We start from the raw sequence: 27,903 nt of genomic DNA, 5'->3' as shown, positions 1-27,903 counted from the left end.
ATAGTAGGTAGGTGTTTGACAGAATAATAATGACTCACTTTATCCGTAAAATCATGGAGAGTTTTCAGTTTGCTGTAAAATTCTCTCCCTTTACTTGACATCTTCCATACGTTATCCGCAAACAGCCATGGTCTCAAAGCTCTGTGGAGTATCAGTTCACTGACACTGTAAGAACATAAATAACAAAAAAATTAGAAATTGGGGTACCTTAATTTTTTTCGGAAAGCAATACTTCCCTTACCTATGGTAATAGGGCAAGGAAAGTAAAAATCTGGTGTGGCGCACTCACACAACTTTCCTTGCCGTTATGAAAATTGATCAACTGACGCTAGTGTTTACGCGCATCTAAAGTCTACTATTCCAAGATCTAAGCCAGCTGGTGACAGGACAATAACGCTGCAGACACATGAAGTCTGCTATCTCTTCATAGTGATTGATTAATAGAATCAACACTTGCCAACAGTTTGCAAATTGAATAATCTTATTTTCTCGAACTTCGAGCTTATTTGCAATTTTTGGTGAAAATGTTACTGAACATTATTTGTAAAGATTTTTATGCTCAATCTTTTCCACTTAAACTTTTTCGTTTAAATTGTATCTGAAGCCTGATAGTTGGAAATCTAAAATCAAACTTTGCATAGTTGGGGCGGAGCTCCTGAAATTTTTACAGATATGTGACTAGTGGCAGCTGATAGAGCTTATCAATGACTTTCTTAGGTATAAATTTGATCAAAATCGTTGGAGCCATTTTCAAGAAAACCTCAAAAAACCCTGTTTTTGACAACATTTTCACCCATTTTAGCCGCCATCTTGATTTGAATTTGATCGAATTTGTTCGTGTCGGATCCTTATAGTGTAAGGGCCTTAAGTTCCTTAAGTTCAAATTTCAAGTCATTCTGTTGATTGGGAGATGAGATATCGTGTACACAGACGACATACACTCATACACACACACACACACACCACACACACACACACACACACACACACACACACACACAACCACACACACACACACACACCACACACACACACACACACAACACACACACACACACACACAACACACAACACACACACACACACACACACACACACACACACACACACACACACACCAAACCACACACACACCACACACACACACACACACACACACACACACACACACACACACCACACAACACACACACACACAGACAGAGAGAGAGAGAGACCAATACCCAAAAACCACTTTTCTGGACTCAGGAGACTTGAAACGTATAGAAATTTAGAAATTGGGGTACCTAATTTTTTCGGAAGCAATACTTTCCTTACCTATGGTATAGGGGCAAGGAAAGTAAAAAACTTCAGAAATTATACAAAAATCAACGGTTCTAACAGTTCTCACAGTAGGCTGTAATTATTATGAGATCAGACCTTAATGTAAAATACTATAATTATACTTTTAAATATTATCTTGGAATAATTTAAATTTTATTCTTCTAAAAAAATGAAACGTTTTACACGTTATACCGTAATCTATGATAACAATAGGTAATTGAAGCCGTATAAAATAATAATTATTGATCTTTAGTCAATCATGATGAGCTATAATTGTGAATGGGATTGAATGAACTAAAATCATGAATTTTTCTGGGTCACTTTTTAATTCCTTGATTAATTGAAATGGTAACCCAAATTATGTGCAACATAAGCATGTGTAATGTATTTAGGTATTTATTTATGCATAATAATATAATATTATATCAACATAATGTAGTGTAAATGTATAGTCTTGCAGTCTAATTTTCTAGTCTGCATCTATTCTCACCCCAAATCAGGTTTGCACATTCACTTACATTTTTACACCTTACACTCACGAAATCCATAAAATCGGGGTTTTTCCAGAAACTGAGTTTTCTTCGATCAATATTTTGAATATTATGGTCAATTTTAAAATTAAACCAAAACAACTCTATTTACTCACTCAAAGACCGCTTTCACATACTCTGATCCACTCTTTTCCTGAGCATTCACCGGGGTACCCATTGCTGACTCTAAAAATAGATAAATATTATGAAAAATAAGTTTAGAATGGAGAGAATTCATGCAATAAAAGTAATTTCGTTTGATATATACATGTTCAACTCTACCAAACATTGCATTCTAACCAATGAAAACAATTGAACAACAGTTTAAAACTTTTTAGCTAAGTAAAGTTGATAGCTGTGAACTTTCAATTTTCAGTAAAGGGAGACTACTACAATACACTACCCAAATTTTCTATACAAATTAACTTATAGGTAATTTTGAAAAAATCATTTCAAAAGTTTATCATTTCAGAAGTTGAACAATAATTATAAACTATCATCTCTATTTATCTAACTCAGAAAAAAAGGTTAAAATTAGGATCAATTTATAAAATACCGTACCGTATAAGGTCATATTACAAGATTACAAGTTCACAAAAATCGTTTCGCATGGGGTAAGATTGATAAAAATTACCTAGTGTACCGTATCGGTTTTTCTTAATCATTCTTAAATTTAAAAAGAGTAGATTGTACCTTCATGAAAATAATCAATTATACCCTTAGTAATGCGAATTCTTATTGAATTGTTCGTGGATCTTTCTTAGATGTTATTAGAATTAAGTACCTATTTAAGGTAATAATGATTAAATATATTATTACTATGAAAAACTCACCGCAAATGATGTCTAGTGCACAGTTTGTTATCAATGGATATATGTTGAACTCTTTACCAAATTCCTTCTTTTCCAATAAATTCACAAGAAACCTACTCTTCTCACCAAATGTCTCAACAAAGTCCTCCAGAATTCCAAAATGGAACGCAGGTGTAATCATTTTTCGTCTCTCTTGCCATTTTCTGCCTGGAAAATATATGAAAACATGAATAACCTTGGAAATTTTTCAGTTATGCCACTACACGTTTTACTTTCCTTACCTGCTTTCCAACAAAAATTTAGGTACCCTAATTTTAAGTATTCTATACGTTTCAAGGTCCCCTGAGTCCAAAAACATTATTTTTATCAATGTTCTCCTGGATTGATCATGAAAAATTCCTTGGTGAGAATTAAATTGCATTAAAATGTCGTATGGAAAAATACGTTGATGAATAAAATACAGTAGAACATGTATGGAAAAATACATTGATGGATAAAATACAGGTAGCTCATGAATGAAAAATAGGCTAGCTTAGAAAGTAAAAAGTGCATGATGAATTACATAATATTGAATGACCTTTTGAACCTTATCTAGGGGACATTAAACTCCAAGAATAGTATAGTGATTTCTAATTCGAGTGAAAATGGTGAGGATAGGCCTAGTACATGATAATATTGTTGAAAACTAGAAGAATTCATAATTCCTTGCAAGTGTTCAAATTTTGAGGATTGGAGGAGTTGTAGAAGTGATAATCTGACGAATTCCGGAACCTTTTTAAAACGTATAAGGAAACCATGATAACTTTTCATAATTTGGCATGATATCTTAATATTTCCATGATGATAACTTTTCAATTCCAGCTTAATCAAATATTGTAATATTAGTCAAAGATCACAGTCATAATATTACATTAATGTGGTACCTGCACTTGTTAGTAGACCAGTACCAAGCCAATCATTCAGGAAGTCATACGCCAACGATTTTGTTATGTTCACAGTACTTTTCAATGCTACCTGAAATAATAAAATATTACTGTATTATTAGTCTTGTTTTCAAGAGTAAAAAAATTAAAATATTGTACCATATATATTATTGAGTAACACAATACAATGGTATTTCGAGTTCAAATAATTTCATTTGATGTGTTACTTAAATGAGCATCTCATAGAGTTGTTTCAGATAATGGAGCAAAATTGTAAAAAAAATGTTATAACATCACTATTAAATAAAAATTTATTCTTATTCATCTATTCGTCACTCACTCTTGATTCTACAATTATAGTTCAAAACCACTAATAAGTATAAATAAAAATATAAATCTAAGTAGGCTATCCTTTCGGCTATAGAGCCAAAACATACTTACTTACTTGCTCCTTAGCTCTACAGGTCTTTGCAACCCTTGGCCTCCTCACATAGCCTCTCCATCTGTCACGATCCTCGGCCTGCCCCCTCAGGTACGAACTCCAAGCGTTCTCAGATCTCGTTCCACATCATCCGTCCATCTATTTCTCCGTCGACCTTTCTTTCTGTTATATATCTGTCCTTCCATATACATTTCACTACTCTTTCATCTCCCATTCTCACCATATGTCCCATCCATCTTATTCTGCCAGCTTTAATAAACCGCACAATGTCTTCATTGTTTAAGAACTGCTCTATTTCAAAATTTTTTCTTCCTCTCCAAAGACCATTCTCAAAACCAGTATCCATGATTCTTCTCACTACCTTCCTTTCAAAAACTCTCAATCTTTGCACATCTCCAGCTGTAAGCACCCATGTTTCCGATCCGTAATCACCACAGGCCTCACCAATGCTTTGTATAATTGTAATTTCGTAGCTCTAGATATCAATCGAGATTGAACAACTTGATATTAGCATAGTATGCCCTGTTTCCCGCCATGATCCTGCTGTTAATCTCTGCTGAGACTTTCCCACTACTTGTCACAAGTGTTCCCAGATAGACAATTCTCTACCTGTTGAAATGTGTAGGGTCCAATTTTCATGTCTCTAGCAACTCTCCTACCTAGGCCTACTGCTGGTGACACTCTCAGATACTTTGTCTTGGCCTCATTTATCTCCAATCCCATTGGTTCACTATTGATTGCCAGTGATGTGAAGGCTTCTCTCAAGGCTGGTACTGTTCTAGCTACTATGACCAGATCGTCTGCATATCCACAAACTTGCATAGTCTATTTACTATGGTGCTTCCATGCGTGATACCTTTTACTGCTTCATGGAGAGCCAAATTAAACAATAACGCAGACAACGCATCTCCTTGCCTTACACCGTACTTTACAGGGAAACGCCTCCCAACAGTTTTGCCTATTCTTACACTGGAGAAGGTCTCATTTAGGGTAGCAGCCACTAGCCTTATTAATTTTGAAGGTAAGCTATTCTTATCCAGTGCTTCAAGTAGCTTTCTCCTGTATAAACTGTCGAACGCTCTCTTGTAGTCTACAAACAGCATGTGGAGACTTATATCGTGCATAGAGCCAAAACATGTTGTGACTAAACAATTTTAAAAAGGGTACTTAGATTTCAATTTTCATTCATATTCAATAGTAGCCCTAAAGACAAAAATACACTTTTAATAAATTTATGTATACTATTTTTAGGTCTATATATGTTTTACAAACTGTTCAGGTAGCTTACATGCAACGTTAGTAGACAGACTAATTATTTCTGTCTACTAGCTTTGTCCTATATGAACCTTTTTATAATGCTTAGCTGTGGAAAGAGCTCACAATTTGCCGTGTAGATTTTTCTACCAAAGGTCTACCCCGTGGATGTTAGGTGTTTTCTTGAAATAACGTATCTTACCTCAGCATATTCTGGCCTCAGAAGATGGATTTCTGCAAATGGGCCAGACCATTGCAAATAGATTGATTTGTATTCTTCTCTCCTCTCAGCATTCAGTTTCATCAATTCTGTCGGTGAAAGAGAAAACTATTAGTGTCAATACAACTAAAATTGATATATGACACATTCTTTGAATCATATCTATACTGTAAATCATACGCAGGTCATGAACTGTTAGTATATGAAAAGTATGTTGGATGTTGGAAGATGCATTGTTTATGGATAGGCTTTTATATATTGTGAATCACTGATTATTGATAAAAATTAAGGAAGGAAATATAGATTGGTTTTTATAATCTAAATTATTTTAGACAACTGTTATTATTATTTATTAGTAAATTATTTATTCTGAAAGTGTTCTCACTGGGAAAGAAAGAGACAAAGGATGAGGTGGTTTTGGGGCATGTACAGCGACGGAGGAGGATTATGTTGGACGAAGAGTGCAGGATTTGGTTTTGGATGGTGTGAGAGGACGAGATAGACCTGTTATGAGTTGGGGAGATAGAATAGCGGCTGACTTGCGGGAGAGTGGTTGGAGGAGAGAGGAAGCATTGGATTGGGCTTTGTGGAGAGGCAGACTAAGAGAAGGAATGCCGACCCCATTTAAATGGGATAAGGCACAGCCAAAGAAGAAAGAAGAAGAAGAAGAAGAAGAGAAGAAGAAGAAGAAAAGAAGAAGAAGAGAAGAAGAAGAAGAAGAGAAGAAGAAAGAAGAAGAAGAAGAAGAAGAAGAAAGAAGAAGAAGAAGAAGAAGAAGAAGAAGAAGAAGAGAAGAAGAAGAAGAAGAAGAAGAAGAAGAAGAAGAAGAAGAAGAAGAAGAAAAAGAAGAAGAAGATTTATTCCGAAAGTATACGTAATTCCGAAAAAAAGCCTATTCACGTCAAAATTGCAACAAAAATTCATGCTCATATTGAAGTGGGATGGAAAGAACCGTGTTGGAATAATAGCAATCTTTAGAAATAATTGTTACATAATAATTTCAACATATATCATTACATATCATACGAAACTAGAATGTTCAATAAAATTATTTGATATGATGGATGTATAAAGAAAACATTTGAAAATAAAATACTTTCCAAGTATTTATGACCCTAACATGAAATTCTTAGTATCAATATTCAAGTTTGATAAAAATTTTAGTTGAGGTACCGGTATTTACTATATTGTTAGGTACCGGTACTACAAAGTTATTTATTATTTATAGGCTACTCACCATTCCGCTTCAAAAATAAAATGTCCATAGAACTCCCAATGAGTGGATAAGCTTTAGGGCCAGGTAATCCTTTGAATTTCCTTAAAAATAGTATTCTTCTATAGATGATCTTGACTATATAAGCTACGATAATAGTAAGCACGAATGACGCCAAAGTAGAAGATATCATCTGAGAAAAACAATAACAGCATATTATAGGCATACAGTATTATAATCAGAACAAAAATTATAAAAAATAAGTAAGTTAGATACTAAAATATCCTTTCATTCGAAAGCAGGAATAATGAAATTATTTATGAATCCCAATTCCATGAGTTATAAAATATATTTCTGTATTTAAGGATTCTGAATTGCAAATCTAGAAAGTTGAAATACTATGAATTATAGGATGTCCGAAAAATTGAGTATCAGAACTATATAGTGCTGTCCACATTATAATGGCAGTGTTTGATTAGCAATGGTATTGCTAACCTTGTCTATCATTCAACAAAGCGGATAGCGCTATCTCTTTCTCGCTTTGCTCTGTTGCCAGATCGTTCTTTAACAATGTAGAATTAATTAACAAAATATTTAATCTTAATTATGAAAATTAATAATTAAATGATTGAAAAATATCATTTTTGCTTAATAAAATATAATTGATTATTTTAAACGAGAATGAACAGTTAATATTAAATCAATAAACCTGTATCAGCTACCGTCTATAGAAGGCATTGACAAGACTGAGGATCGGCAACCTTGTTCTCCTATCTTTCTCCACTACCATAATAACGTGGACCTCACTATATAGTTCTGATACTCAATTTTTCGGACATCCTATAATTCATAGTATTTCAACTTTCTAGATTTGCAATTCAGAATCCTTAAATACAGAAATATATTTTATAACTCATGGAATTGGGATTCATAAATAATTTCATTATTCCTGCTTTCGAATGACTGTACATATAATTCAACCATTCAGAATGATAGTACTGTATAATCGTAGGCTTATCTGTATGTTTCATAAAATATTATATGATATTTACCCACCTAATATGTAAATACATACTTACCTTTAAATGGATCAATAAAGAGCAATGTCAGAGTGGAAAGGAAATACGTTATTTAAAATAATCTTTTAGGCTAGTACATTATCAACTTATTTGAAATCTATCTGTCATTAGGTTTGGCCGCTGCATTCAATGTAAATAATAAGATACTGTTATTAATGTAGCCTATATTCTTCTCAGAGATCAGAGCTGCTTACCTAGAAGCCTACCTACTCCTTTGATGTAACAGAAAATCTATTCTCAATTATTTCTTTCTTTTGAAGAGAATATAATACATCTCATACACTAATTAAATCTCACTGTGATTCAGCTGAGCATTTTTAGAAATAATGACTTTTTGTTGTTATTTATTGAAGTTTTTTTCGCTTGATAAATATTTTACTATTTATGACTTTCACAACTCATGAGTCATTTTCTCTGTAGTTTCACATCAGTATGTTCAAATCAATCTTTTATAAGATGTGGTTTAGTGTGGATAGTTATAGTTAATAAATGAGCAGAAACCTATGATAAATGATAAAACGAACATGCAGCAGGTGACGATTCCTAAAAAATAACATGAAGCTTGTTATTCAATAGCACACACCGATTTTTGGACGGTTTATATGATTTTTGTTTGGTCTATTATGAATAACATTTTGAATTTTATAAGTATATAATATGTAGGTCTATATGGTAGACTATATCGTGGCTGATTTTATGAATTTAGTAGATATGATTTTGTTCACTAAAGCTCAACATTTCCCCTGACGGATGCATTTTTTTACTATCCGATTCAGTTTAAAATTAGTTTTGAAAATTAAAATTGAGAAATTTTTTTTGTATTAATATATTATGAACATATTATCATACATTAATAATATAAATATTATTACGATATTGCTATTTATTATTTATTGCTCTTTATTATAACTATGTTCATTCTCATCTTCTTTATGGCACTATTTATTATGGGTGAATGGCAGCCATTCTCAATCTTTATTTGTATTACAAAAAAGAGCTATTAGAACAATTTGTAATGTGCCTCCTTTAACTCATCATAAACCGTTGTTCATTAGATTGGGAGTCATGAGCTTACCTTGTATTTTTATGTTTAATTGTCTGCTTTTTATAAAGTCAAATCTACATTTATTCTTAACTCATGACAACATCCATTCTTATAACACAAGGAATAAATCGAATCTGAGGAATGAGTACTGCTCTTACAAATCCAGCCATATATGAGTTTTAAGGCCTTTTCAATAAAGTTTCATAACCATTTACCACCAAATGTTCGAGGTTTGACGCTCAGGGAATTTAAACTAAGAATTAAGAATTTTTTTATGAAAATTGTTTTTATAGTGTAGATGAATATTTCATTGTCAACATGGAGTCTATCTAGATTTTTAGGTAATTGTTATTGTTGTATGATCTCTAATATAGTTTGTAATATTGACGTGGCCGATACTAATTGTAAAGTGTTTGTCTGTGGCAATAAATTGATTTGATTTAATTTGATTTGCTACTTACAGGATGCGTCATTTTTGTAGATCAGGTTTTCTGAAGACCACTTGGCCGATAGTCGTTTCAATTGTCCTGCAAAACCATAAACTAAAACGTTGACATAAAAAAGACCTAATATTCTAACAATCAAATATTTAAAACATTCTCACCGGATCAAAGTAATTAAAATTAAAGCTAAATGATAATAATAAGAGAACTTGAGATACGCAGAGTGCCGATATGGCAGTACCGGTCTAGAACCGCTCTGGATGACCAGTGTTCTTATACTGACGGCTTGTTGCCGACTGGCTCTCTGACCAATTCGGGAGGCAGTTTTATCAGGCGTTGAGCCTAGGCCTATTATTATCGTTAAATTGGTGGCCGGCTGATACTGAATCAAAACAACAGCAACATCTATTTCACCATATTACTTCACATTTTTAAACAATAACACTCAGACTCAAACACAGTTACACAGTTATAGACAATTATTAGGCTTCTTTAGCAAATTATTTCCAGGTTCAAATAACCACTGACCCACCAGGTACTGGCTCTGAATCTCTTTCGTATAAGAATAAGGGTATATGGGAGAAAAGCATGCTGCTCCTTTCCCAATCATTCATAGTTGAGAATTTTATCTATCAATTTATAAATGAATAAATAAATTGTATATTTTAGACAAAATTGAAAGGTCTTTCTATATCGTCATGTGATTATATGCTGCTCACTAGAATAAATCAAAGAAGTCTCCGCTCTGGAAGCACATCCAACATTTTTGTAAAAACATGGACACCTCAACTTTTTCCAAAACAGATAGATAGAAATCAGGTAGACATTTTTGTAACATTTACATTTTATAAATAAAAATGGAAATCGAAGTATTCAATGGACACAGGTTCAAGAAAAGTTTATTTTCCTGGTTGGTTGATATTGGGGTGGAAAATTGTGAAAATTTAGTTAGGCTGTAAATATTGAAACTATTTATTCTTCATTCTTCTCTTTACTGTTTTTCATTTTTCTAAAATGACCTTTCTTATTATTATCCTTAGTAGAATATTAATAGTTATCTACTTATTTCATAATTTTGTTTGTATTATAATTTTTACTAATTTTATTATAAAAAACTTTAATCCTATATCAGTGAATGAAGTTTGTAAATAGTAATTATAACACGCAATAAGCAACTAATTACTTATACCCCAACACATATAATTTATAGTGGGGTATATATTTATTCATTAAAGTTATCATTTATTCATTGTTGAAACACCGCTGATTTATGTAGTTGCATTACAATACTATATTATCAATATTCTAATGTTCCATTCAATCTTCATTGTAATTAATAGGTTTTCATAATATGTGAAATTTGTTGCATAATTAGCTGTTGTACTGTAATTTATTGTAGATTCGTATATAGACCGGAATGTATTGTGACTTACTTGAATAAATAAATTTGAATTTGAAATTGAATTGAAATTGTATTCTTAGATACTAAGAATAAGTATCTAACTCATAATTTAGTAATCAAATTTCAAATAGTGATCAAATTTCATAACCAAATAGTGACAAATTTCTATTTTCTTTTATATTTAAAAGTAGCCCTAAAGAAAAAAATACCATTTACATTCTTTACATTTTTGTAGTTACATGCTGTAATGTATCCATTTCTATATTCTATTCTAAAATAATTTTCATGTATATATATTTATTTGTTCTTATTTTGTATTTCCATTAATTCTTTTTGATAATATTGCAATTGTCAGTTTTCATTGTATATTGTATTTTCATTATATAATGATTTGTATTATTGTATACCTGTATTTGTGTAAGATTAATAAGGGGTAACCTGTTGTATCCATAAATAATAAGAATTATAGTTGTTTTTTTATTTTTAAGGGTACAAGTATTGCTTCTTTACAAATTAATCCTGATTCTCAAGATAATCTTCTACTTGTTTTCATAGAGCACATTATTAATTTTAAAGTAGTCGTAGCAGGCTACACTAGTCGAGATACTGAAAGCTTAGGAAAAGGTTCGAGAATTCTTAGTGTCAGTGTTTGAGTGGATTGATTGATTCCAGATTAGGTAGATTCCACTCACAATCCACAATCTTCCCTGAATTAAACACTCGTGACATAGGGGAGAATATTTTTAAAATGAAATATCTATTCGTGAATATACTCAAGAAATTATTTTATATTCGATTTATACATCCTTCAACTCACTTTGTTTATAACTAGTGTGATTGAGAACTGTTTGTTTTTCAACTAATTTACTACTGTACTCCAACAATTTCTCCAACACAATTTGAATAAGCAGTATAAAATTATTATTAATTAGAGAGTAATAAAATTTCTATTGAAACTTCACTCTTATTTCAATATCTTAATTTAATTTGATATCCTCAAAATAAACTATCAATATGAGAAATATATTAAAAGTCATATCTTAGCTAGCTCCAGCATATATGTATAAAATTCTATTGAAACATCACTTTCATTTCAGTATCTTAATCTGATTAATATCCTCAAAATAAACTATCAATATGATATGTATTTAGAAGTCATATCTTAACAACTCTATCATGAGTATTATTACAATTATTATACAGAGAACAATATTACTGTCAACATCTTGGACAAGTCAGTCAATAAAAATTGGGATTCCACAAATAAAAAATCAATCAAACATATACGGTATATAACAAAATCTACGTTAGTAGGCCTATCCTCCTCTCTCAATATGTTATTGAAGTTTCAGTACAGTTATAATAAGACAGCATATACATTATTAAATCGTAACAATATTCACCTATTTCCTCACTAGTAATCTCGTTTTATAAATCGGGTAGAAAATATAGCACTCAGAAATTCTTAACATAACTTTGTAGGTAATAATGAATATCTTAACATTTATTAAATCTGAATTTTTCACAACATAGGCCTAATTCCCATGTCAAATTCACTTCAATCATCATTTTAAAATATCCCTTTTCCTCAAACTCGGAAACTTCAATCAGTTACCAAAAGTTATTGTTTGTTATTGTTCTCTAGGATACATTTTGATTTTGACGCCAGACTCTGGTCGAAGAACAAGATCCATCATTAAGCAGATATCCTCTTGCTTTTCAGTCGATTCTACTCTGAATTTCCTCAAGATAGAAGATAGGATAGTCTTCTCTTCAAGTAGAGCAAATTTTTGGCCTGAAATGAAAAAAAATGAGTCGTTATTTATCAGTAGTATAGCATGAGAATGTTGTATCTTGAGAATAATTAGAATAGTCTCCACTTCAAGTAGAGAAAAATTTTGTCATGAAATAAAAAAAACCTGAGTCGTTAATTCATCAGTTATACTACTGATGAGGTATCATTCATACTAGCATGAGGTATCGTATCTTGAGAATAGTTTGAATCTTGGACAAAGATTGAAAAAGTGGTGGAAAGTTCACAGAATATCAACAATTAATATGTTGTTGGTTATCCATCTTGTTTCCACTATTATTATTACTATTAAATTTTATAAAACTTTAAAGTGAAAAAGCACTCACATTATTTGATGTGGCGACGTCCGTTTCGTGCTGGCATTGCAATGAATATGCTGAAAATGTGCAATACGGTACCAGCACGAAACGGACGTCGCCACATCAAATAATGTGAGTGCTTTTTCACTTTAAGTTTATAAAATATAATAGTGATAACAATTAATAATTAAATTCTCTGCAAGAATCTTCAAATTTTCTTTACTAAAATTCATATAAATATTTGAATAAATATTTTACCAATGCAGTTTCTGGGACCAGCACTAAATGGAACGTATGCGAAAGGATGTCGACTTTTCGTGTTTTCTGGCAGGAAGTTGTCTGGGTTAAACTTTTCTGGATCAGAATAATGATCTCTACATCTGTGCACGCTAAATAATTCGATGTTGACCCAAACACCAGCTGGGATTAAATGCTCTCCTGGAAAAAAAGTCAATTATTGGACATAATAATAATAATTCATAGTAATAGCCTACTAACATGTGCTATTTATCACTCTATTAAGCACTAACTTTTAACTCTATTTAACACCCGGTTGTAAAAAGTATTTCAACTTAATCCCGATTGAATGTCATGTGAACCAATCAGAGAAGCCATCTTCTCAGAAAAATTTCCCCGGTTTGGTTCTCGTGAAATTCAATTATAATTGAAAATTCAACAGGCTTCTGTGCGACCGGGCTCAATGCTATATTCAATGCAGAAAATATTATCTTGACTACCGTACTTATTAATATGAATCTAAATCAGTTTCAGTTCTCATTCTAAAGTCTGATCTGCTACAATGAATTGTGTAGTAAAAGGTACTTTAATTTGAGCAAAAGTACTGCAACAACTAAAGTAATTCTTGTTGTTTTAGGACAAAAAACTAGTTTTAATATATTTATCTTATTATACGAATCTATGCGAAAATTATAATGACTTTATGAATAAGACGTTTGACACTTCAAACTCTAAACCCAAAAATAATAATTGATAAAGTTGATCAACTCACCAACAACCATGTCTTGAGTAACAAGCCTCCCAATAAATGGCACACTCGGATAGAGCCTTAATGTCTCTTTAATGACCATTTCTAAATATTTCATGTCATTCAGATCATGTATGGTGGCCAACCGATCTGAATCGCCAAAGATATCATTCAATTCCTCCACAACTCTGTCCTGGAAGAAATGCAACGAATCGTTAAATTAATTTATAAATCGAATATGGCTTGTTAGAAAAATCAAAGTACACACTAATTTTAAGTTAGTGAATAACAAGTTAATCTTTCTACTAACGTTGAGTGAATGATAGGCTAAATTTTTCTTGCAAGGATGCTGAGAATGAAAGATATCGATCAGTAGGCTACACGAGATTTCCTCACTTTCACATGAAATACACTAATTTCGTCACATCATTGAAACACAAACATAAAGAATATGCATTATATATCTCGACAATATTGAGTTTTACATAAGTATGCATTTTACATTTTACTTTAAGCAAAATGATCTAATCCATATTCGAATCCATGATATTGTCATTTTTATACATCCTCCTAGCCTGAGCTTATTATTGTATCAGACAGTTTGAATATCATATCAATAATAGAAAATAATAAAAAAGTTTTTGCATTAATCATGAACAAATCAGAATTCTTTAGTACCGTATATGAATGTGCAAAAAATCCACATTCTGCTTATATCTGAATTGATTAAATTTGTTGAGGACTTTAATGAAAGATTATCAAAAAAGAATATTGGAAAAATTAATCTGACTTCTACTTTACTAATGAATTGATGACAGAATATGTCATATTATACATTATTATGACTATAATTGGAATTGCTGTATTTTTTATGGTATATGGGATGTTATTCATGCGAGGAAATACTGTTAAATTCGTTTTATTCGAAGAAACACTCTAATAAGAATAGTTTACAGTGCTATTTTATTTTTTACCACTATGGGTCTTGTTAGACTCAGTGGAGATTATCATAATATTGTATAAATAAAAAATAAGAATAAAATGTCAATTATTTTCAATTGGAAGGTGTCTCAAATTCCTCTATGAATAGCAGTAATAATTCTATATTTAATGAATTAATCTTAGTAAGCTATAATTAATTGGATATACGATTTTTCCCCATCAGTATTGTAAGAAGAATCATGCAAAATATTAGGTACTTCTGATCGGAATGTTCAAGCCTTGCTAGATTTAGAAGACATCAATCCTTGCTACATAAAGTAGGCGAAAACGCAATTTAGAAATCATATTCATATAATATATATTATTAAAATATAAAAAATTGATATTCATGATATTTTCCATTCATTGATATTTATTTAATAATGTAGTTTTATTTTTATTCATAGGTAGATCTACCTGAACTTCAGGGTTGTTCCCCAGGAGAAATATCGCCCAACCAATGCTTGCTGCCGTTGTATCGTGGCCCTATCAACAAAAATGACAAATGAAAAAATAAGTTACAGTGCTTGATTCATCACCATTGACATCTAAATTATACACTTTGGTAAAGTGTGCCAAATAATTAATATAATTTTGAAATTATAAAAGAAATGTAAAATTAGCAAAGATATTGTAAAACTTAAGGTGCAATAAATTATTGATATTTTCTTTGTCTTTTATGTAAAGTAATGACTAATGGATGAGTTATTGAGTACATTTTAAAACGCTTTTCAAAAATATCCATTGCAATAGGAAACATTTCAATTATAATATGTCGGGAAAATACCTTGTTTGTCAAAATAGAATGAGAAAGCACTTTTGTTTATTCTATTCTATTTCTTTACTCACTTCAAACATGAATGTATCAACCTCCTCTCTTATGTCTGCTTGCGATAACTCATGTCCATTTTCAGTTGCCTCGAGGAGCAAATCAAGAAAGGCCTTCTTCTTTCTTCTTCCTGCAATAAAATAATTATCAATAACTTCATCACTTGATTCTGGAACTTGTTTCTTTTATCAAATTTTGAATTTATATTAATAAATCTATTATTAATTATATTTTATAAAAAATAATTTATATAACTTTTTTTATATAATTTATATTAATAATCTATATTAATTTATATTTTATAAAAAATAATTTATATAACTTTTTTTATATAATTTATATGATAAATCTATTATTAATTTATATTTTATAAAAAATAATTTATATAACTTTTTTTATATAATTTATATTGATAAATCTATTCTTGTCTACTTCATTCTTATTATGTCTAGTTCACTTTTTGTTGTGGATATTAAATTCATAATATTTATCGACTCATATAGTCATATCAATGTATTTCACTAATCAATACGGTAGTATTATAGAAGTACTTTTCATTCATCCTATCTCAAGCTGATTATATATACTTCAACAATTGATATTATTCAAACAGCTTGGCTATAATAATTGTGAATAAGATATATTATTATATTTATCAAGTTTATAATGTCACAGACAAGAATGGCTTGAATCACAGGCTTGATTCTGTGATGCCATTTGAAATTGTATGATTTTCCTTTGTTAAGAGGCCGATATTTTGTTCTCCATGATACCCTAACATAGGTAGGCTTACTGTAACATTTTTGTAAAAAGATACAGTAAATGAAATCTCATTCAACTTAATTTTGAAATAATTTTTCATGAATGAAAATCAATTTGTGTTATTTTTACATACTTACCAACTCCATCGTCAGACTCGTTCAGAGAACATTTTTTAGAAGTGGCTTCTCTACGCTCCACTATTACCTAAAATTGTAGAAAAGCTATTTTAAGTATTGTAGGAATATGCATGTTAATCGACTACAATATAGATGAATGAAACAACAAAAGGTCTTCATCTGATATAAAGCCAACAACTAATTTAGAAAATAATTTGTTGCAATTCGAAAATGTCAATAACAACTACACATTAATTTACCTATATTTACAATAATTTTATTTTCTATATACAACTAGTATCATTCTATTAACCAATTGACTCAAAGGAATAGTTAGAGAAAGATCTTCTTGAGAACGAAACCCAAAATTCAAGAGAAAAAGTGATGGAATCTAGTTTTTTCAGCCTTTCAGTGATATTTCATCACTCCTCGCAACAATTTTGGAATGTAAAATATAACTAAATCGTTAGAACTGAATCTGAACACATACGTATATAGGCTATAGACAGATGTGTCAAGTAACCCTATCAATTTAATATTTTACAAAAAAAAATGGATGAAGAAACCAGCTTCTGTAATCTGTTATGTATTTTTCTAAACTTTATCTCTCTTCATTCTCTATTCATTTATAGGCTACAATAATAAGTACAATATCGAAATGATAGGGAGAGGAAAAATTAATAAGGTATCCTTGTGCTATTCCTCTCCCAACTTTAGATAACGTAAAACATAGTCCGAAATAGGTTGTCTTTTAGTTCTTCAATTCACGAAATTTTCAGTCCTCAAATATTTTCACAAAGTAGATTTTCAAATTTAGATGCTCCAAAACTAAACATAGAAGAAATATTTCACATTATTATAACTAAAATAGGAAATATTCAAACTATGAAGCTTTGAAAGAACAGTCAAATGGTTTTTAATTATGAGAAGATCACTTACTTTATTTGTGAAGTCATGTAGAGTTTTCAAATTCCTGTAAAATGCTTTTCCATGACTTGACATCTTCCATATAAACTCTGCATATAGCCATGGTCTCAAAGCTCTGTAGAGTATTAGTTCACTGACTCTGAAAAAAATTTTCTAGGATTACCAACTCACTTTATTATCTAATCAATGTTCATTATAACATTTTGTAAATATTTAGGGGAAAGTTTGTAGGTACGAAAGCATGTGATCGTGTATAGTGAGGTCCACGTTATAATGACAGCGGAGAAAGATAGGACAACAGCGTTGCTGATTCTCTGCCTTGCCACTGCTGCCTTCTATAGAGGATAGTTGATACCGGTATTAGGCTATCTGATGTATATTGACTGTTTGATCGATATCATTTAACTTGAAATGTTCATTCTTGTTTAACAAATCAATTTTATTCGGCAAAAATGTATATTTTTCAATGATTGATTATAAAAATGTTCATAATTGAGATAATATATTTTGTTTATTGATTATATTTCTAAATTGTTGATAAATGATCTGGCAACGTTGCAGAGCTAGAGAAGGATAGCGTCATTTGCTTTGTTGAATGATACTCGTAGACAAGGATGAAAACACCAATTTCAATCAAATACTATACTGCGATTATAACGTGGACCTCACTATATAGAAGTAGGTATGTAGTATTTTTTATCTCTTGTTCATCATTCCACTTTAGCCTGGCCATAAGGCCTAAATACGTTTCCAAGCCTTAGTTTTTGCTGAACAAACATTTTTTAATTTGAGAGATTCATCCATCGAATTGTTGCATACAATAATTATGTTATACCAGAATTCTATTTTCAAACTACACCTTTTCCAACTGTATTTGAGAAAGTATCAATTGCAATTGAGAATAGTCATTAGTATTTGAGAAAACATCAGATGTAAATGAGAATAGTCATTGTATTTGAGAAGTCATCACTTTTATTTGATAATAGTGAATTTTATTTGAGAAAGTATCATTTCAATTTGAGAACATACGATTTGAAATCGAGAAGTTGTCAGTTGTAATTGGGAAATGATTTTAAAAAACCAGTGCTTCTACAGTAGTACAAGTGAATTTTACAAGCTTACTCATAGACCGCTCTCACATAATCAGAGTCCTTTTTCTCCTGTGCATTCACCGTGGTTCCCATCGCCGATTCTAAAAAAAAAATATATAAATAATTATTTTATCAGCCTGGTTCAGTACCGTACGTTGATATAGAGTCTAGTCAAGTTTTCCAGTTCAATTTACTAAAAAAATTCCCAACAGCTATGCAGAAATCATTACTTCTGGATGGAATGATCTCAACTTTTTTTATGGATACAATGATACACAATTATTTCTCAAAAGTAGAAAATACTACTTACTTAAAAGTAAAATTCAACTTTCTTCTTCATGGTTTTAATGAGCATCAATAGTTAGTGTATCAAATAGAAACAGCAGTAATATACTTTGAACTGTTTTCTTTTGTTCTGGAGGATGTGCCCATAATGCTACATTTACTTATATTACGCGTGGGTAATGAGATAAGATGATGACATGATCCAAGATCCGTGGGATTGACGGGATTCAAACCCACGACGACTATTCAGGCATCAGTCTATCAGAGTTTGATACAGTGAAATCCAAGTTATGATGGCAGTAGAGGAAGATAAGACAACAGCGTTGCCGATTCTCTGCTTGCCACTGCCTTCTATAGAATATAGCTGATACTGGTATATCTTCTTCTTCTATATAATAAGAGAGAGTAGGGTTGTGTTTGTTCGTGTGTTCGTTTTGTTCGCATCAAAACATGTCAACTTGTGGATTGCATACCGGAAAAACGGGAATGATTTAGATCTCCTAATTTTGAACATAGATTCTAAAAATATCAATCTCGTGCACCTGGAAGCTCAAATTTCAATTTTCCTTCTAGATTTTTCAGAATTAATGTTCAAACTTCATTAATAGTACATACGATTTCATGAAAAAATCACCAAATCATATGGTCGGAATTAAAAAAAAATTATTATATTAAAGAACTGGATTATACACGTATACAGGTGTAAAGTAGTATAGGAAAATTATGTTTGACGCATCATCACGTCTGAACTACAGGACTGATTAACTTGAGATTTTGCATATAGATTCTTGCTTAACCGAGGATGGTTATAAACCTATATTTCAAATTCTTCAATATTTGATTACATCAAGTTTTCAGTTTGTCAAGTTTTCAATTATTTGTCATGCTTTCAGTTATTGTAAGGAAGCAGCATAACATTTCTCTTAAAAGGGAAATAAGAAGATAGATGATTTGGGGATCCTTTTCGAATAATAAAAACAGGTTTTCCGTCGCACCCAAATTTTTTCCGCCATTTTGGAACCACCATTTTGAATACAACTTCTTTTTTTAATTGAAAGGTGGTCATATGATACATGATTCCGATACAGGATTTCTAGAGAAAAGGTATGGTGAAAACCGCACATCGATATATCAAACTTTTCAAAATTTATTCTCATTCATTTCCTTTATCATAGTATAGAAGATGATAGATAAATGGATGATATATCCATCTATCTATCATCTTCTATACTATAATAGAGGAAAGAACTGGCTTAAAGACGTATACACACGTGTACAGGATAGGGAAATTATGTTTGACGCATCATCACGTCTGAACTACTGGACTGATTTACTTGAAATGCTGCTTATAATAAATTCTTAAGCAACCGAGGATTCTTATAGGCCTATTTTCAATTCTTCTGGCTTTCATTACGTCAAGTTTTAAAATAGACCCTTGCGAAGCACTGGTTACCTGCTAGTATCTAATATTAACTATTCATTCTTGTTAAAAAATAATAATCAATTTATTATATTTCATTCGCCAATAAAAAATATCTTTCAATGATTTAACATTTTCATAATTGAGATAAGATATCTTTTTAATTGATTATAATATTTCTACATTGTTGAAGAAACGAGCTAGCAACGTTGTGGATCTAGAAAAAGATCTGGTTTTTTGAATTATAGACAAGGATAGCAGCACCAATGTTAATCAAATACTGCCATTATAACGTGGACCTCACTTTAGCTTTTAGCTTTTTTTGTCTCTCTGCTGAGAGCGCTATTATCGACGATATCCGCCTTAAGATTTCTCATTTTTAACTCATATTAGGTTTATAGTTCACATTTATACTTTACTATACTCTAATAATTATAAATAAGCTATATTAATCTACTCAATTAGAATCTATTTGATTAGAAACAACAATGAAATGATATAGTAATACGTATTTTACCCTAAAGATTAAATAAATATCAAATGCCTGTTGGTATAGGCTATTTTTTAATATTCTCCAATTTCACTTTATTTTAAGACGAACTACTTATTAACGATCACTTTTTAAATACTTTCGAAACGATTTATTTTTATACTGCTATGTCATTCCAAAAGTAGGTATTAAAAAGTGATATAGCCCTAACCACTATCTAGTTTTTTTTTATCTTACCGCAAATAATATCCAATGCACAGTTTGTTATCATCGGATACATGTCGAATTCCTCTCCGAATTTTTGTTTCTTCAATATTTCTACAAGAGTTCTGCTCTTCTCTCCAAATATCTCGACAAAATCCTCCAGGATCCCGAAATGAAAAGCAGGAGTAATCATTTTACGCCTTTCTTGCCATTTTCTGCCTAGGAGAACGAAATATTTTAAAAATGAATAGGTAGTCTAACATATCAGTTTAATATAACAATATAGTTTCACCAACAAGACAGGTAACAAGATTCTACTGAACAAGATGATTAGTATGAAAACAGTAAAAACGGGAAAGATAATTCATATATTCTCTTTTGGAGAAAGTCCATGAAAAAAATGCCACATTTTCAATAGATTAATTCATTTATTTATTTATAGATGGAAGACAGATGGTAGATCTGAATAGTGTAATTTCTTTGTATAAATTTCATGGTCCACAATAACCAAAAGAATTCGTGCCATCGAAGTGGTGCAGGGAGGGGGGGGGGTAAAAATTGCAAGTAATATGCATGAATACAGATTGAAAAAATTACTGAGATGTTGCAATTATTCAAATTCAAATGAATTAATAATTATTATTATTATTAAACAAAAATCCAAAGTAAATGCTGTAGGTAATTCACCCCGAAGACTTCTGCTACTGCAAATATTGACAACAGCGAATTTCCATCTAGCTGTTCACCCTGTTGTCAATATTTGCAGTAGCAGAAGTCTTCGGGGCGAATTACAGCATTTACTTTGGATTTTCGTTTAATAATAATAATTAATAAGCATGAAGCTTAAAGAACAGTATGTATCATGATCACCAAATTAATGTTTAACGTTCAATTCATGAATTAGATTCCTCCACGAAGCTTGTGTCATAGCGTCATAGCTCCCAGGGAGGCATCCAGTTTTAAATGAATCGAATATGAGGTACCGTACTGTATTGAGGACTCAGCATTCACCTGTGCTTGTGAGTAGACCAGTTCCAAGCCAGTCATGAAGGAAGTCATAAGCCATTGATTTTGTTATGTTGACAGTACTTTTCAATGCGACCTGGAACATTCAAATAATACATTTTAAGAAACTAAATCAATTAAGAGACTTTCCCCCATTCGGAAAAAGGACTGAAACAGGCACTTCTGTTTCGGACGCTAGACGCTATCTTCCAACAGATAATCAGATATGAAAAACAGAGATGAACATCCGACCGACGACCACTATACGTACTGAATCTTCTGAGAAATCAAAAATTCCATTTCATGTTGCATGAACATGTTGATTGAACAGTAGTGTACTTCGAGAAAAGATTATAAAGTAAAAAATAGAGAGGATTTTTGCCATGGTCAACAAATTTCCTGAGAGAACCTTATAAAACCACAAAGCAGTTCTTATGTTTGATACATCAAAATAAAGTAATTTCATGGAAAAGGAAGAGAGAGTGAGTTCTTTTGGAATAAATCATGAATATCTATTATAAGTATCAGTATAGAATGAACATGTAATTGTAATTTTGAGTAGATTGATAAATGTTTCAAAGAGCTACACTGTATAGAGGATACAAAAGAAAAGAGGACGCCAGTAATAGTGACGTCAGTAATAGTGACGTCTAATAGTGACGTCAGTAATAGTAACAGTAACGTAAAGAGGACGTCAGTAATAGTGTAATATTTCGATTCAATAAAAGATCAAATAAAGTGTTGTAATTTTGAATTTATTGATATATTGATAAAGTGTACTGTAAATATTATTTACTTCATAAATGAAGTACAAATTAAAGCGATATTAATATAAAATAGCGATATTTGAAGTGTAAATTAAACAATAGGTACCATTTGACATGATGCGAATGATTAATTTTATATTTTCTCACCTCAACATATTCTGGCCTTAGAAGATGGATTTCAGCAAATGGACCTGACCATTCCAAGTAGATTGATTTGTATAACTCTCTTTTTTCACTGTTCATTTTCATCAATTCTGTGAGTCAAAAAAAGGTAGAATTGTGTGTCAACTTGAAAATTTCAAATCATGATACGAGTATAATCAACATTAGTTGTATTCTCTAGTATTCATAGCATTCAGTTGTATACGTTAGTGGTATTCTCTAATCAACGTAAGTTGTAGGCTACTATACTCTTTTACTCTACGCAAATGACATCTGAATCATTTTTTGAGGAAATCAATTCGAATGTTGAATTTAACCCTGAGAAAATAGGGTACCTAAGTAAAATATTTCATTGAGAAGTGATATCGGCTCAAGAATGTCTTGTACTTTTTTCTGAAAGAGAATACAATCTCTTTATAACTGAGAAAAAAAGAGATCCTCTACAGAAACCTTCAAGAATTTAATTTAAAAGTCAAATATTTTTCGATCAAACGACTTCCTACTCACCATTCCTCTTCAAATACAGCATTTCCATGAGTCTCCAACAATTGGATAAGCCTTAGGCCCAGGCAATCCTTTGAGCTTTCTCAGAAATTGATATCTTCTATAGGACAGCTTAACAAGGTATGTTACAATGATAGCGAGAGCAAACGAAGTCAATATGAAAGTAATCATCTGAAAAAACGTTTTAAAATTTATTTTATCTACAATTTGAGTTGAAGAACTAGTCCATTCAATTATTAATGTTTTATTGAAGAGGCATCTTCTGTATCATTTATCTCGGAAAGTGGGCAAAGATTTTCAAAAATAAGTAAATAAACAGGACAATATTTGTACGTAGGAAAAAATATAGACGTGATAAATATGGTTGCAAGTATGCAAAAAACAGGAGTAATCTATACAAATATAAAGGTGCGTACAGATTTACGCGCCGCGAACATGAGCGATTCACTTTTAATCAGCTGATGCCAATCTTTTTATATCTGTATCTTACCGTTTCTGTAAAAATACAGATATAGTCAGCTGATTAAAATCTGTACGCACCTTAACATTCTTCAATATACTTATTTACCGTAGGTACTGTAGAATTTCCTTATGAGATAACAATTGACAAAAGTGCTGAAAGTATAATTTTGTGTAATAACAAATATTGTCCTGCTTATTCATTTAAATATATTAATAATACTGAAAATGCTTCTTCAATATCGTTAATAATCTCAGTTTTGAGTTCAAGATTAAGTAGATAAAGATCGAAAAATAGAATTATTCCTCCAAAATAATGTCTTCTATTTTGAGAGTGGATTGATGTACGTTAGGTACTTAGATGGAAAAGGCTGGGAGAAATTTAGTCAGTTTATACTATAAACTTAAGACTCGACACAATAAGACAAGAACTGATAAGAAGTTGGGCAGAGAAGTAGAGAGTTAACCGAGATATCAGTGTCAAATATGAGGCCCGGTTTTATACACAATATACGGTAGAAAAGATAATGACAACGAAAATATTTGTCATTATAACCACAAACTTGTCGTTTTGAACGTTCTATTTCCACCCAAAAATCATAGTCTACACATGATCATCGCAGATCTGGGAGTCTTCTAATATCTAATCTCTTTCCATACAAAATTTAAACATATCATAGAAGAGAGAAACTCAATTGTAATAGTATACAGTATAGTATACAGAGTGTTTGCAAAAGAACTCTCTAGTTTTAAGTATGAATTTAATGTGTGAATGGATGGAAAACTTCACCAAACAAGTGCATACAATGAAAGAGAGAACCTTCAAGTTTTGTTCAACATCAGTACACTTCCCAACATGGGATCCTTTTGTTGCCCTGCACACGTTGATACGATATTCAAGTTCTCGCCATATATTCACCAACATATGAGGTGTAACTGTCCCAACCGCCGTGACGATTCTTTCCCGTAAATGGTTGATGTCTCGGATTTTTTCACTGTACACAACAACTTTTATGTTTCCCCAAAAGAAAACGTCCAGAGGGGCTTAGTTCGGGGATAAAACTATAATAACTGCAGGGGGACGAAACTTGGCCAGTTGCTGAATCAAACACAACAAACTAGAATAGTGTATATCACTTTTTACAGATTCAATGACATTTTTTTTTCTTTTTCTTTTTTGTGTAGTTGAGAAGTTGATATTGTGGTAATTATTCATATTGAATGAAAAAGACTAAGAAATTATTGTCAAAAACCACAGATAAGAACCGAAAGACCGGTTTCGGGTTATTACACCATTGTCAATCTCTGATAAACTAAAACTAAATACAAGAGCAGCAGAATTTATACTAGTAGGCGAGTACTGCTATTGGTCAAGGGCATGAACGCCTGCCATTGGCCCAGCTAGACAGTCTCCTCCCACTCAACGGTGTGACAAAATGGCGGCTTAAGCAACAGAATCGCCATGATAACAAAATTTTTACTTTCAGTACAAAATAAGAACCAAGAAAACAAGTGTGAAAGATTATAAAACAATGTCACATCATAACTAGGGAGTTCTTTTTCAAACACTCTGTATTACTGTATAGTTTTTCCCACTGTGATCATATATTGAAAAATTTCTTTTATTATTCTATTAAAGGCTCATTCTTCGCAGCTATAGTGAGGTTCACGCTATAATAGCAGTGGAGAAAGATAGGAGAACAACGTTGCCGATCCTCTGTCTTGTCAATGTCTTCTACAGAAGTTTAAAATATTCAATTATATTTTATCAAGCAAGAAATTATATTTTCCAATAATTTCATAATGAATTTTCATAATTGGAATAAAATATTTTTTCAATTAATTATTATTAATTCTACATTGTTAAAGATCGATCTGGCAACAGAGCATAGCGAGAAAGAGATGCTATCCGTTTTGTTGAATGATAGACAAGGATAGCAACACCATTGCCAATCAAACACTGCCATTATAACGTGGACCTCACTTTACGCACTCTTCGTAAATTTTGAATTAACGTTGATTTTTTCAGTATAGATATATTATTCGTTAAGTTGCAAGTTGTACTTACCTGGTATTATGCATAATTTTCCAAAAATTGAAACATGAGTCAAAATTTAAATGAGTCAAATTAAAATATGCTATAGCAATTTGACATTCAGCTCCCTTATACATGTTCAAACGGCTTCAAATAATGTTCAATAAATAAGCATATAAATCTAAGTAGGTACCCTTTTTAAAATTGAAATGTATTATATTTTTGAAAGGGGTACTTGGATTTATATGTTTATTTATATTCAAAAGTAGCCCTAAAGAGAAAAGAGACAATGTTCAATAAATATGAGTAATACAATGGCAGTCATCGTTTATTTATTACGACTAAATGAATCTGACTAGTAACTATGTATTATCTCTAATAATAAAGTTACGGTATTCATTTATTCATTAGTGCAAAATTATTTATCATCAAAATTATATTGAAAGAACAAAAAACAGACGAGCTCTTTAAAAAAGAGCTCTCACAAATTTAGATTATAAAGGAATCATTTATGTGTGATACATAAAACATTCAAGGTTATTTCATTTCATCTATTTATTATTTTTTATTTATTTACAATGCAAATGACACTAATGTAATTACATTTGTAGATACAATAATAAGGTAGTCCTTGTTTAAATATCTTAATAAATTCTTAGCCATTTGAAGCAACCATCTTTATTTACGTAGATAACAAACTAAACTCAGTAAACAACTTATTATATTAACAAACTAATTTTCTTCCAAATTGAATAGTTCTGAACACAGCTACAGCACCGGTATAGGTGAAGTTTGACTGAATTTTTTAGTTGGACAGAAACCGGCTGCATTTGACTCTATCTTTTGTTCAGACGTAGTTCTTTCATTCGCGTCCTACACACTACTGTTACCAACTAACCGTAGCAATGAGATAAAACGATAGAACGATTGAACAAAACAAACAACTCACCTTCGATTTGAAGAGCTCAAACAAATCGAACAGCAATGACAACTAGAGTGCTAGCAGCTCGTTCACAGATAGAAAACAATATTGTACATCGAGGAAGGCAACACAATATTATTGCATCAGTGCGATGCTTCTCGTAGTAGCAGCAGTAGATAGAAGCAGCAGATAGAGAAGCAGCAGTAGATAGAGGGAGCTGTAGCTCTACTCACTCACTCACTAGCTCGTGCTCAGAGCCTCAGCGCAGAGGTCTTCTCTAAAACAGTTTTATCAGAGATGCACGAATATCCAGTAGGCCTACTTCCCTTCTCACTGGTTTTATAGACAGTGTTCTGCCTGTTCTGACTAATAACCACTCTCACCATACCTGAATCCAGACGCCCTCTTTTTAACTTATTTGTAGACAGCACTGTAAAGAGTTTCTCTTCAAACTGTCAGAATTCCTCATACATAATCAACATCAACGCTTCGTATTCAACGGAGCTTCGTACATTTGCTATTATTTTCACAAACTATAATTTGAGTACCAGGGTCTGACCTTGAAGCACACTGATAATTATTTTGTATTCTGCTAGAATCCCATCACGTGCTCCATCATTGCAAGTTGAAGGTTGAGGATAATCTGCCCATGTCTGTGCCTGAGGCAAATTTCATTTTAAAATTGCAAACAGTTGGTAATCTGCATTTATTTGTACCAAAAACTGTCAAACAAAAGAGAAAATTTCTTTTAAATATTATAATGTACACGAGATAGTTACCGAATAGTTGAAATACTCTACTTATTAGTAGATAGACTATTTCTATTAGACGATAGACTATTCAGAATTGAATAGTACTCTACTTATTATTAAACAACAAAACCATGTTATTTATCTCTTTTCTGTATAGGGCTACTTTTTTAGGAATAGAAAGAAAAATAAAAATCTGATTTTGTGATTAGGCTAAATAATTCATAAAGGGTACTGAGATTTTTATTTTTCTTTCTATTCCAACAAAACCATGATTTTCTAAAAATAGGAGGGAAACATCAAATTAATCCTAATAACCTAATACCTAATACGCGGGTTTTTACAGCCTTCCCGGCCGTTTCCCGCACTCAACACGCCATCTGCCTCTATCTCTCCATACGTCTTGTATACA

General features: G+C 31.5%; 2 protein-coding genes across 2 annotated transcripts in view; both read right to left on the bottom strand.

Moving 5' to 3' along the window:
- Window positions 1-9,836, bottom strand: part of LOC111050676 (cytochrome P450 4C1) — a 34,166-nt gene extending 24,330 nt beyond the window's left edge. The window contains exons 1-7 of the mRNA XM_039422002.1: window positions 9,303-9,836; window positions 6,742-6,910; window positions 5,487-5,593; window positions 3,589-3,679; window positions 2,687-2,872; window positions 1,970-2,039; window positions 39-165 (exon numbers count right to left, since the gene is read on the bottom strand). Coding sequence (XP_039277936.1) covers window positions 39-165; window positions 1,970-2,039; window positions 2,687-2,872; window positions 3,589-3,679; window positions 5,487-5,593; window positions 6,742-6,910; window positions 9,303-9,314 — 762 coding nt within the window. The 5' untranslated portion in view covers window positions 9,315-9,836. The remainder of the gene's footprint in view (window positions 1-38; window positions 166-1,969; window positions 2,040-2,686; window positions 2,873-3,588; window positions 3,680-5,486; window positions 5,594-6,741; window positions 6,911-9,302) is intronic.
- A 2,051-nt stretch (window positions 9,837-11,887) lies between these two features.
- Window positions 11,888-27,144, bottom strand: LOC111050677 (cytochrome P450 4C1). The gene is given in 14 exon segments (XM_039422001.1): window positions 11,888-12,481; window positions 13,057-13,236; window positions 13,808-13,976; window positions 15,182-15,250; window positions 15,614-15,723; window positions 16,493-16,559; window positions 17,411-17,537; window positions 18,521-18,590; window positions 20,922-21,107; window positions 21,900-21,990; window positions 22,808-22,914; window positions 23,330-23,356; window positions 23,359-23,497; window positions 26,770-27,144. Coding segments are annotated over 13 exon segments (1,506 nt in total). The 5' UTR covers window positions 26,770-27,144; the 3' UTR covers window positions 11,888-12,317.
- Between the last annotated feature and the right edge of the window lie 759 nt (window positions 27,145-27,903).

The sequence above is a fragment of the Nilaparvata lugens genome, chromosome 2 (assembly GCF_014356525.2).
Source record: "Nilaparvata lugens isolate BPH chromosome 2, ASM1435652v1, whole genome shotgun sequence".
Taxonomy (NCBI): Eukaryota; Metazoa; Arthropoda; class Insecta; order Hemiptera; family Delphacidae; genus Nilaparvata; species Nilaparvata lugens.
This window is presented reverse-complemented; position numbering and strand designations above follow the sequence as displayed.